Source organism: Balaenoptera physalus (genome assembly GCF_965194825.1).
Source record: "Balaenoptera physalus genome assembly, chromosome: 11".
Classification (NCBI taxonomy): domain Eukaryota; kingdom Metazoa; phylum Chordata; class Mammalia; order Artiodactyla; family Balaenopteridae; genus Balaenoptera; species Balaenoptera physalus.
In genome coordinates, this window is record NC_138896.1 from 31,693,267 (window position 1) to 31,706,211 (window position 12,945).

General features: G+C 45.8%; 2 protein-coding genes across 11 annotated transcripts in view; both read right to left on the bottom strand.

Annotated features, from left to right (window-relative positions):
* The window catches only part of CDC5L (cell division cycle 5 like), a 45,424-nt gene extending 42,399 nt beyond the window's left edge, over positions 1 to 3,025 (bottom strand). The window contains exon 1 of one of the 2 annotated variants that reach the window (XM_082412482.1): positions 2,852 to 3,025. In XM_082412482.1, the coding sequence (XP_082268608.1) occupies positions 2,852 to 2,896 (45 nt within the window). In that variant the 5' untranslated portion in view covers positions 2,897 to 3,025. The remainder of the gene's footprint in view (positions 1 to 2,851) is intronic. The other variant, XM_082412481.1, reaches the window with a different exon arrangement.
* A 5,657-nt stretch (positions 3,026 to 8,682) lies between these two features.
* Positions 8,683 to 12,945, bottom strand: part of SPATS1 (spermatogenesis associated serine rich 1) — a 48,881-nt gene continuing 44,618 nt past the window's right edge. For all 9 annotated transcript variants that reach the window (XM_082412527.1, XM_082412524.1, XM_082412531.1 and 6 more), the window contains 2 exons: positions 12,390 to 12,452; positions 8,683 to 9,178 (listed from right to left, as the gene is read on the bottom strand). In XM_082412527.1, the coding sequence (XP_082268653.1) occupies positions 9,031 to 9,178; positions 12,390 to 12,452 (211 nt within the window). In that variant the 3' untranslated portion in view covers positions 8,683 to 9,030. The remainder of the gene's footprint in view (positions 9,179 to 12,389; positions 12,453 to 12,945) is intronic.

Genomic DNA, 12,945 nt, shown 5'->3' on the forward strand with positions numbered 1-12,945 from the left:
TGTGCTATGGAGAAAGAGAGATATCAACACACACATATATCCTAGATTTAAAAAGAAAGTACAAAACTTCATTACAATAATAAAAAAACAGCAAGCCAGAATCAGTGAAATGCAAGAAATTAAGAACTGCCTTAGAGGGACTTCCCCAGTGGCACAGTGGTTAGGAATCCACCTGCCAATGCAGGGGACACGGGTTCGAGCCCTGGTCTGGGAAGATCCCACAAGCCATGGAGCAACTAAGCCCGTGCACCACAACTACTGAGCCTGCGAGCCACAACTACTGAGCCCGTGTGCCGCAACTACTGAAGCCCGTGAGCCTAGAGCCCGTGCTCCGCAACAAGAGAAGCCACCGCAATGAGAAGCCCGCGCAATGCAACGAAGAGTAGCCCCCGCTCGCCGCAGCTAGAGAAAGCCTACGCGCAGCAACGAAGATCCAATGCAGCCAAAATAAATAAATAAAATTAATTAATTAAAAAAAAAAGAACTCCCTTAGAAGGACATCCTACCCTCCCTTACACACAACCCCTTCCCTATCCCGTCCAATAATTGGGAGTGGGTACAGTGTGTGGCTGTTATTCTCTTTTAAAAAATATGGCTCATTCATTCATTCATTCAAAAAACATTCCCTGAATACCAACCTTGTACCAGGTCTTGTGTACTTAGGGAAAGAGAATCAAAGAGCACATATCCAGCCCTCAAGAAGCAAGTCAAGACTCAGGTGAATCCAATCTCTAACCCAGGCTTCCTGCCTCCAGCTTACGAACAGCATTTTCTCTTCAGTCCCATAACCCCAACTCTGACCCAAGAATCCACATCTCAGGTCTAACCTAAGAATTAAGTATTTCCCCCTAACTCACCAGTCAACTCTGTCTCCAGACTCCCCCAGTCTCTAGATACTATTTCACCAGGGCACCCATTCCAATATGGAATTCACCAATCCCAGGAGAGCCCGGCAAGCTAAATCACAGACACCAGGGATATTAGAAGAATGCACTTGGGGCATTTTACTTTTAGGCTTTTTTCCACATTGAACTTGAGCTACATGCCTCATACATAAGCCACTCCACACCACTCCACACCCCTATCATCAGAGACTCAAAGACTGCAGGGCTTGGGCCACATCATAGGAATCCTGCTGTTACTTGATTTTTGTACACCTGTCTCTCCCACAGAAGTCGTCTCTTCTCCAACTTAAACAGGCTGGTTCCCTCTGTGCAAGCTGAGGCAAGGTTCTCACTGACTTTATGTGTAACTTTGTTGCAGTACTGCTATACTTAATCACATCTTCAAGGAAGTATATACAACAGTTATCTACCCTACTAGATCCATTCAGCAAAATTTCCCAAGCAAATTTTGTTTGGTACTGTCCTAGGTTCTAAAGATACCAAGATCTGGTCCTGCCCTCTTGCAGTGCTGTCTACTGGGGAAAAGAAACAGCAACTAGCACTTACTAAAAGATTACTATGTGACAGACCCTGTTCTAAATGTTCCAAATGTAGTGACTCATTTAGTCCCCAAGACAGGTAGGTATTATTATCATCCCCATTAGAAAACTGAGGCTCTGAGAGGTTAAGAAACCCTCCCAGCATCACACAGAAGGATGTGATGCTTGCAAGAAGACAAAGCAAACTATAACAAGTGGATGAAAGAGTTGTCATGGGACCACTGGGAGTGCAACTACTTTTTACAGGATGAATAGGCAAAAATTCCAGAGGAGTTTCTGGACTTTTTTTTTTTTTTTTTAATTTATTTTTGGTTGTGTTGGGTCTTCGTTTCTGTGCGAGGGCTTTCTCTAGTTGCGGCAAGCGGGGGCCACTCTTCATCGCGGTGCGCGGGCCTTTCACTGTCGCGGCCTCTCTTCTTGCGGAGCACAGGCTCCAGACGCACAGGCTCAGTAGTTGTGGCTCACGGGCGTAGTTGCTCCGCGGCATGTGGGATCTTCCCAGACCAGGGCTCGAACCCGTGTTCCCTGCATTGGCAGGCAGATTCTCAACCACTGCGCCACCAGGGAAGCCCTCTGGACTGGTTTTTGAAGGAAGGTCAGAAAGATGCCAAGCAGTAGGAGGATATTTCAAGAAGGCATAAGATGTAAAAAGACACAGAGCATGAAAAAATATGGTGTTCTCGGGAAACTGACAAATTCAGTGCACTATTAACACCAACTCCACTAAAACCTCGTTTCTATTTTACTCATTCTCTACTGTTCTCTGGCTCACCAATGGCATGATCCACTACATTTCTGGAAGCAAAGAGACTACTGTAGGCCTATCTGGCTTCTATCCAAGCTGAAGCGGAATGACAGGAAGACACAGGCCTTGGGATCTGACGGGAGGGCGGACAAGTTATGCCTTGGTAACAGATGACCGCAGGGATGCGGGCATAAACGGGCACTTTTAACCTGGCACTCAAACTGCTTCCCGTCTGCAAGGAAGTCAAGAAAAAAACAAAGTTGTCGCCACAGCACTTCTTCATTTTTGAATATCAGAGAGAGGCACGATGCCTGGGCTGAGGAACGGGGGTGCCCCAAAGACCGACTCTAGCGGTTATCCTAGCTCTCCCTCCACACTGTGAGTTCCACCAGGGCAGAGGGCGCGTCCTCAATTCAACAAATGTTCACTGAGGGCCTAACGAGTGCCCGGCAGGTAATCAAGTGGTTAAATCACAGTCCCCGTCCTTGAGGTGCTCAGATAACATGGGACCGGGCACAAGGTAAAGGCCCCGAGGGTCGGCCCCGCACCGCCCCCCACGCAGACCCCCGCAGGCAACCTCCCCGCCTCCCCGACCTCCGGGCGCCTGCGCACCAGCAGCCGGAGGGGCGGAGGGCAGCGGACGGCGGGAAAAGGGGACTTACCTCAGTATTCCTCCACACGCCCCCCTTTATCATAATTCGAGGCATCTTGGCGGCGGGGTGTCTCGGCAAGCGGCCGAGTGAAGCTTCTGAGAAGTAGTAACGGCGCTACGGCCACAGCACCCAACGCCGTCACTTCCTCCAAGCGCAACCTTCTGCTTTGAAGAGCTCTGCGCATGCGCAAGGCGGGGTTGGGGGGGTGGGGAGAAGCATGAGTAGCAAGTCTCGCGAGAACTCGAGTGACTGAAAGGAAATAAGTGCTTTGTTGTTAAAGCTCTACTCGAGGAAGACTGACAGAAAATCATCAAACCACTCTAAGCCAAAGCGCCCTACGCCGCACGCATGCCCAAAATAGATTGGAAGAAGCCATGGCTCTCGCGAGATATCGGCGGTGGCTCTTGGCAGAGAATGTAGTGCTGCGGTTGGTTGTGACGTCACCTAGTGGCAGAGAATAGGAACGTGACGCGTGTAGAGTTTAAGCCCAGCTGGTCTAAAAAGAACTTTGTTAATTTATTAATTTAGCACTTTATTAGGCATTTAACTGATAGGAATTTATTCACAGAATACTCAGGAAAAGGCAACAGCTTATTTAAGCCTAAATTTCCTAACCTGGAGGTAATAATAGTACCAACTTCGTAGGGTCGTCCTAAGGATTAAATGAGATCGTAAACCTAGCATAGTATCTGATACATAATTAGTGATCACAAAAGTGGCAACTGTTATTACAAGAAGCGCAACCCCAAGTGATCAGTGGTTGTCCCAGAAATCCACAGAAATGTCATGTCCGAGTTTTTCATTCATTGCTATTCAGTCTGTGTGGATTAATAGTAGAGAGTTACCATCGATAGGTACTGGTATTAGACAGACTCGGTCTGGGTTGAAATCTTGGCTCTCTCATCAGCTTGGGTAATAACCTTGCTGAATCTCAGTATCCTCATCTGAAAAGTGGAGTTAACAATTCATACCTCATAAATTTGAGGGACAAATTAGTTGAAAGATACCTAAAACCAAGTGAGGTAGGGATTGCCAAACTGCCATTCCACCTCCCCATTACTCACTTGGTCTCCTTCACCATTCAAAAACATCTCTTTGGAGCCAGCCCTGGAAGGCATGAAAATGTTTAGTGGACTGGGAAACACCCTAAGAATTTAAATAATGCCTTTCTCTTTATAGTTCTTCATTTCTCCATTTGCCTCTTCTGAGAGAACTACAGAACTTTCTGGTAATATATATATGTATATATATATATATATATATATATATATACTGTTTTTCCTTGAAATGGGAAATTGTAGCAATAAAATCACTAGTTTGTTGAGAGGACAGTGTTAGATTATGAAGAACACACAGAGGTGTGTGTTCTGGTGACAAGCCATTTTCTGTCTCTGGACGGAGGTCCAGAGATAATGCTTCTCTGTAGGATGTGTGACCATTACTTCCTGCCAACCCCACCAACATGCATTCAGCTGCAGTGGTTACAAGTGCCTCTCTCTCTCACACACACACACACACACACACACACTGGCCATGTGACTGATCTGATCAAAGTTGAACCAATTAAGTCTCCTCCCCAGGAATTTTGACACTGAAACCTAGAAGCCAGTCTCTCTGCTGGCCAATGAATCTCTAACATGTGACACCCAGGAGTTGCCTGCCACCATGTTTTGTACAACGTAGACTAAGAAGGGAAGAAAGCAGGTCCCAGGTGCATTGAGAGGAGAGTACAGAAAGACAGAGGTAGGTCTTGGCTGCACCACTGTCCCTGGATCCAATATGTTCCTCTGTACTTGGTGCATCCCTGTCCTTGAGTTGTTTTTTTTTTTAATATTATTTTACAATCTACTGTTTTTTTAATTTTTTAAATTTATTTATTTATTTTTGGCTGCATTGGGTCTTCGTTGCTGCACGCAGACTTTCTCTAGTTACGACGAGTGGGGGCTACTTCTTTTTTTTTTGGCTGCGTTGGGTCTTCATTGCTGCACGTGGGCTTTCTCTAGTTGCGGGGAGCACGGGCTACCCTTCGTCGCGGTGCGCTGGCTTCTCATTGCGGTGGCTTCTCTCGTTGTGGAGCATGGGCTCTAGAGCGCAGGCTCAGTAGTTGTGGCGCACGGGCTTAGTTGCTCCGTGGCATGTGGGCTCTTCCTGGACCAGGGCTCGAACCCGTGTCCCCTGCATTGGCAGGAGGATTCTTAACCACTGTGCCACCAGGGAAGCCCCCTGTCCTTGAGTTCCAATGATTAGTTCCCCTTTTGGCTTTAGTCAGTTGGAATTGGGTATCTGTTATTTGTAAGCCAGATTCCTAACACATCCAGAGTTGAACCGGTCCTCTCTCAAGAGCCATTTCAGATCTAATATTCCAAGAGCTCATGATGATGTCTTCTCCTTCCCACTCAGCACCACCTTTACACCCCCTCCATATCACCTTTTCACCAAATAGAAAAAGTGCCCCTTCCTCAAGACACTTTATTGACACCTGCTGGAAAATTGTCACAAAATACTGATGTTTTGAGAACAAGACACTTACTACAAGAAAATTAGATCTCCCATGCCTATGATACAAATTGCACCCCCTTAGGGGCATGCGTTTTACAACCTGCCCATTGGGACAGAGCAGCCCTGTCAAAAGTCCCCCAAGGCACCCTTGAACATGCAGACTGCATGTCTAATCGAAATTCTAGTTTCCATCTTGTCCAGTTTTTTACCATCAAGAAACTGTGCAGGGGACTTCCCTAGTGGTCCAGTGGTTAAGAATCCGCCTTCCAATGCAGGGAATGCGGGTTCGATCCCTAGTCGGGGAACTAAGATCCCACGTGCCATGGGGCAACTAAGCCCACGCACTGCAACTGAGTCCGTGCACTCTAAAGCCCGTGTGCCACAACTAGAGAGAAGCCCTTGTGCTGCAACTAAGACCTGACACGGCCAAATAAATAAATAAAAAGAAACTGTGCAAGAAAGGGCTAAAATTAGGGTCAAAAGCCTGTGACAACACCAAGGGATGGCGAGGAGCTGGGGCTAGCCACCCTCATCATCTTCATCATGTCCCCAAATAAGGATATGGAATTTAAGTAGAAATATTGCGCTGCTTTGCAAATACAATTTCAAGACAGGTCCTCCAGCCCTGCCCGCATCCACCAGATTGCCACCTGTAAGGCCCTCTCCCATTTAGAAACTCCTCAGCTAGTGTTGGGAAAAACAAATATCTGGGTGTCCAGTTACTACAAAATGGAATTCCATGCACCCTAAATGCTGGTAATTCATACCGTAATGCTAACCATGGTTAATCATCTAAATTGGCTTGAGTTTCACCTACTGATACTCCCTTGTGGTGAGTCCAGTTGTAGCTTGTAATTTTTTTCTCAGGTACTCATCTTCATGGTTGTTATTTCTGGGGAGTCCCCTGTGCCCTGGGGTGGGGAAGTGTTCCCAAAGAGACTATGCTTATTCTCAGGCTCCAGAGATTCAAGAGTCTTTGTGAGCTCATTTCTCAGTTTAGAATCAATATTCCAATCAGGTAATTTACAACTAACCCTGCATCCACAGGGCACAGGCTTGGGATTTACATTTCTCACAGGAGACTTTTTTTTTCCACACTCATATACCAGACCCCAGACTCATAAGCCCAGTTGCATCCTGGACAGTTCCACCTGGGTGTGTCACAGGTTTCTCAAATTCATCTTCCAAAAATTGAGCCCCCAGGAATTCCCTGGCGGTCCAGTGGTTAGGACTCCACACTTTCACTGCCCAGGGCCCGGGGTTCAATCCCTGGTTGGGGAACTAAGATTCCACAAGCCTCGCAGTGCTGCCCAAAAAAAAAAAAAAGAAGAGCTCCCCCTAGAAAACCTACACTTCTCCAGCATTCCTTATTTCAAGGGATAGCACAGGACTGGCGTGTATGGTTGTGTAAAGGGTTCATTGCATAAGGGAAAAGTGGGGGCACTTTTCACAAGCTAGTGATATCTAGCTTGCACACTGCTCACCAGGTGATGCGTCCACGGGACTGTGTCCACCAAGAAAGCATCTTTCTCTAGGTGTATGAAGCCACCACATGGGCTAGACACTACATGTTGCCCTGGCAACAGCACCACCATCCACCTATTGCCACTTTTCCTTCCCCCATACCTTCCTCCCACCCACATCCAAGTCATTCCAGAGTCTTGCCAATTTTATCTCCTAGGTAGCCCTCCAATCCATCTCCTTTGTCCACCTCTGCTGTAAGTTTCCAGACCTAGCAAATTAAAATACCAGTTAAATCCCAGTTAAATTTGAATTTCAAATAAACAGCAAGTGAATTTTAGCATAATTGTGACTTAGGCATTCCTTCTGTCCTCCCTTTCCTAGAGAACCCTGGTTTTTCCTCCAGCCCACACTGCGCTCAGCCAATAGAACACATTTCTAGCCAGATGATCACTGCCATGCTCACACCATCACCACTGGAAGGTGCCCTCACACCCTCTCCGTACTTGGTAGAAACATACACATTTCCTCAGAAAACAAGCCATTGGGATTTTTGACTTCTTTTTTGATATGAGGCAGGGTCCCTCCATGTGCACCAAGAAATGTTTAATTTGTATGTATTTCTTACAAAGTCCAGGTTTGGGAGCCTCAGTGTTGACTCTTCATGTCAGTAGTGGCCGCCCCACCCCCCAGGGAGGCTCAGGCCACAACCCCTCCTGGAGTTCCCCAGCGTTGGAAGGACAGAAGGCATCTCAAATGGGCTCCCAGTCCTTCCCCAGAGTCCACTGGGAATTTGGCCAGTAGATATGCTAAATCAGGGTAAGAGCTCCTTACTGCAAGGGATGGGGGTCTTCAGTGCGTTTCAGGCCCAGACGGGAAGAAAAGTCACAGGGCATAAAGATGTGAGAGGGGCCAAGGCAGGGGGCAATGTGTGGCCAAACCAGCCAAAGGCTGGTCAAGGGAGAGAGAATGAGTCCAAAGACCCCGTGGAGGCGGCAGCCCTGGTCTCATCAGGGGCTGGGCAGGACCAAGTGGTGCCCTGCACTCAGATGGGCACTCCTAGATGTCCCAGATGTCAGCCCGGCACAGCTATCAGGTTCTCAGTGAACCACAAGATTACCCTTGACCTTAGGAGATACCTACTGAAGTATATAGGTATGTAGGAGTAAAGGGTTATGATGTCTGCCGCTCACTCTCAAATAATTGAGAAGGGACTTCCCTGGTGGCGCAGTGGTTAAGAATCCACCTGCCAATGCAGGGGACACGGGTTTGAGCCCCGGTCTGGGAAGATGCCACATGCCGCAGAGCAACTATGCTCGTGCGCCACAACTACTGAGCCTGCACTCTAGAGCCCATGAGCCACAACTACTGAGCCCGCGTGCTACAACTACTGAAGCCTGTGCGCCTAGAGCCCGTGCTCCGCAACAAGAGAAGCCACCGCAATGAGAAGCCCGGGCACCGCGACGAAGAGTAGCCCCTGCTCCACACAACTAGAGAAAGCCCGTGCGCAGCAACGAAGACCCAACGCAGCCAAAAATAAATAAATAAATATATTTATCAAAAATGATAGTAATAATTGAGCAAAATAATAATAGTAATAATATGAGAAAAAGAGAATGTGTACAACTTTGGACAAATGTTAGTTGTAGACCCTAGGTGAAGAATATGTAGGTGTCTGTTTGTTGTACGATTCTCGCAACTTTTCTATCAGTTTGTAAGTTTTCAAAATATAAACTTAAGGGAATTCCCTGGCGGTCCAGTGGTAAGGACTCTGCACTTTCACTGCGGAGGGCCCGGTTTCAATCCCTGGTCGGGGAACTAAGATCCCACAAGCCGTGCAGCGCGGCCAAAAAAAAGTTAAAAGAGGCAAAACACAGTGATTCTGCATCCAAGTCAAACATCTGATTTAGAACAGTCGCACTAACAGAATCAATTAACAGGAAAAGGCTCTCCAGAGGACAGTCAGTGCCTGCTTCCTGGACCTGTTCCTGTTCAAGATTGTCTTGGAAAGTCCAAAGAACCTGTGGATAGAGGCACGAAGTTAAAGGCTGTGCTCCATTACAAGACTAACAGTTCTCAACCACACACGGTGACACACGACCATGACAACTGCCTAAGGGCCATCTCGGGGCAAAGGGCACCATCCACTCTGGGAGAGGCTCTCTGCCTCTCTCGTCTCCATTGGGAAGCCTCTCAAAAGCCTGCTCTTCTGGGCTTGCCTCCAGTTTTTATGCTACTTTTTGAAGGTTCTTTGACCCACCAGCAGGTAGCAAACTCTGTAGCAAGGGGACCGCTGGCTGCCAACTGTCAAGCTCTTCAACTTCTCTTATCTCATTCTTCAGCTCGTTGGCCTTCTCCTTCACCCAGAAAGGCAAGCTGTGGGAAGAAAACAATACCCTGAGTTGAGTCCGTCTGATGCAAAATTTACAAACACCTTCAGCAGACAAGGCACTACATCCTCCAAAAGTAAGAAGGCCTCCCATGTTGGAGACAAAGTATCAAAATCAAACACCGTGTTAGTCTTCACCATTTGCCCCTGCCCCAAACCCAGATCTCTTTTGTGTCCCTCTCTACCCAAGAAGTTGACCCCAGTAGCCTGCATCACCTTGACTCCTCCCTGCCCCCACCTTTGAGCTGGGCTTAGCTAATGGGAGGCACCAACAGGAGATCAGAAGGTGGAAAGACAGAGGTTGGGGTATGTCTTATTGAGCTCCTCGGCTCCCGCCCTATCTCCTGAGGTACCCCAGTTCTGGAGCCGCTGTATTCTCCTCTGCCGCAGGTCCTTTCAGACAGCCCTTCTCCATCTCCTGCTGCTCTGTGAACCATGGGCCCTCCTCCTGCTGTTCAGACCTAGGAGTAGTAAGAGCTTCCCACTGGCGGGAGCCCCTGGGTGCTTCACCCTCCCATGTGAGTTTCCTCAACCTGCCCACACACTGGTAAACAGTCCTTTCATTAAACTGTCTTCAGAATCCCACCCGAGTGTGCCTTCTGCTTTCTGCTGGGACCTCAGCTAATACAGACACCCAGCGTCCTCCCAGGTCTGTTGAGATTTGAAAGGGCATGTGCTGGGCTGCAGTGTGTGGGTTCCGAGAGGTACCAGGAAATGAGATTCCTGGGATGAGTCAGAGCAGGAAGACGAAGAATGTTTTCATCTTTTGGCAGCTAAAATTTTCATATTTTTAGGGAGAAATGCATCATGATTGAGAAAATACCCTGATAAACCTGCTGAAGTTTCCTGTAAGAAGGAAGAGGAGGATTACCACACATAGTAATAGGTGGGAGTAATGGTTATGATTTAAAGCTGACAACCCAGTAGTAGAAGCCCAAGTAAGAAAAGCAGGACGACAGACTTCCCTGGTGGTCTAGTGATTAAGACTCTGTGCTTTTACTGCAGGGGGCACAGGTTCAATCCCTGGTCAGGGAACTAAGGATCCCGCATGCCGTGAGGCAGTGGCCAAAAAGAAAAAACAGAAAAGCAGGACGAAGAGCAATATAGAAAGGTATTAGCATAAAGAACCAGCAGGATAAGAACACAAGCATTCCTAAACATCAGAAGAAATAATTTTTTAACTTTTGTTGAAATAATCAAAGAAAACAGTGAAAGACTCCGGGTAAATATAATACACATAATACATGTAACATAAACTATTATGATAGAATTGAAATCAAATCTGTCAAATCAATAAATGCAAATGGCCCTAATTCACCCCTTAAAGAAAAAGATTTTCACGTTGGCTCACAAAGCAAAATCCAATTCTTTGTCTGAGAGAAAGACCTAAAACAAAGTGATTCGAAAGTCTAAGAATGGGCAAAGGCATATTAGTCAAATGCAAACAAAACAAAGTAAGAGTTGTAATCTTAATATCTGGCTAGGTATAACATAGGACAAATGCATTAAATGAGAAAAAGAAAGATATTTTTATAATGCTAATGGTTACAATGAACAATAAAGATAGGGCTTCCCTGGTGGCCCAGCGTTTGGGAGTCCGCCTGCCAATGCAGGGGACACGGGTTCGAGCCCTGTTCTGAGAAGATCCCACATGCCGCGGAGAAGCTAAGCCGGTGCACCACAACTAGTGAGTCTGCGCTCTCGAGCCCGCGAGCCGCAACTACTGAAGCCCGCACGCCTAGGCCCGTGCTCCGCAACAAGAGAAGCCACCGCAACAAGAAGCCTGCGCACTGCCAACAAAGAGTAGCCCCCGCTCTCTGCAACTAGAGAAAGCCCGCGTGCAGCAACGAAGACCCAGCGCAGCCAAAAATAAATAAATAAATAAATAAAAATTTTTTAAAAAAAGAAATCTATGAAATAAATAAAGATAGAAACACACTAATATTTGGACATTATAACACACCAACTCTTGGTCCGAGTGGACAAAATGAGTGGACAAAAATGAGTAAGAAAATACAAGGACTAAACAGAATAATCAATAAGATAAATCTTCTGGGTATGTATCTAACTTCGCATCCTGATGAAATAGAATGTACTTTCAAATGCATGTGGAGAGAGTCCCAAAATCGAACGTATATTAGATCACAGGGAAAATGTTGATAAGTTCCATAAAATAAAAATAATAAAAACAATATTTTCTGATCACGAGGTGATAAAAGTAAAAATGAATTACAAAATAAAAACCAAAAAGCTCTCCTACCTGGAAATTCAAAATCTCTCTATTAAGGAATTCTTTAGTCAAAAGGAAACTACCAATGCAAACTGCAGAATTCTTCAAAAAATAAGGATAACCTACATATCAAAACGTATAAGGTTCAGAATGGAGCTGAGCTAACATATAAGATCAGAGGAATGATACTTCCCTCAAATACAGAAATACTCCAATAGCTTGCTCTCTGCCTCTTCAAACTCTAACCATCCTCTCTGGCTGCACTCATTTAAGCATATGTCTTTCTTTTCTTTTCTTTTCTTTTTTTAATAAATTTATTTATTTATTTACTTATTTTTGGCTGCATTAGGTCTTCATTGCTGTGCACGGGCTTTCTCTCATTGCAGTGAGAAGGGGCTACTCTTCGTTGCGGTGTGCAGGCTTCTCATTGCGGTGGCTTCTCTTGTTGCAGAGCACGGGCTCTAGGTGCACGGGCTTCAGTAGTTGTGGCTCTCGGGCTCTAGAGCGCAGGCTCAGTAGTTGTGGCACACGGGCTTAGTTGCTCCGTGGCATGTGGGATCTTCCCGGACCAGAGCTCGAACCCGTGTCCCCTGCATTGGCAGGCGGACTCTCAACCACTGCCCCACCAGGGAAAGCCCTGTCTTTTCTAACAAATTCTTATGTTTTGGAAAGCAGGGACCCTGACTTTTTGCTACACATAAAACCCCTCACAGTGCACACCTAGGACTACACATGGCATCTGGTATTTGTCAATCATATCTGTTGAAGATGTGAGCAGCCCAGGTGCCAGACTCTACAGACACTTGACCTTCAAAACCAAAAACCCTCCATTCAAACTGCCTCACCCACCTGCTGGGATTCAAAAGGTCCCTATGTGTTAGGTGTCTATGAGCTCCTCCATAGGAGAAAATAAACAATTGATATTTTCATAAAGATAGGATAATATGAAACATGCTGAGAGAACTCACTTGGGAATTTGTGGAAGAGGCTCAAGTGGAATAAATGTATCAAATTTCTTTTCGTAAGGCATTCTGAAAAACAGAAAAGGCAACCATAAGATTGGCATGGTTTCTATGGCAAAGAGATCAATACATCATTGTGTTCAATAAAATGTCTTATTTTCTGGTTTTAATTGTTACGTATGGGCTTCAAAACTGTTAAGGGCCATAATTCTTTTTACTTTTTTACCCTTTTTAGTAAACATCATTAAAACAAACATGATTAATTTTTACTGAGGTATAGTTGATTTATAATATGTTTAAGGTGTATACATAGTGATTCACAATTTTTAACGGTTATACTCCATTTGTAGTTCTTATTAAATGTCAGTTATATTCCCTGTACTGTACAATATGTCCTTGTAGCTTATTTATTTTATACATAGTAGTTTGTACCTCTTAACCCCCACCTCTGTGTTGCCCCTCCCCCTCCCACTAGTAACTACTAGTTTTTTCTCTATATCTGTGAGTCTGTTTCTGTTTTGTTATATTTACTAGTTTGTTTTACTTTTTAGATTCCACATAT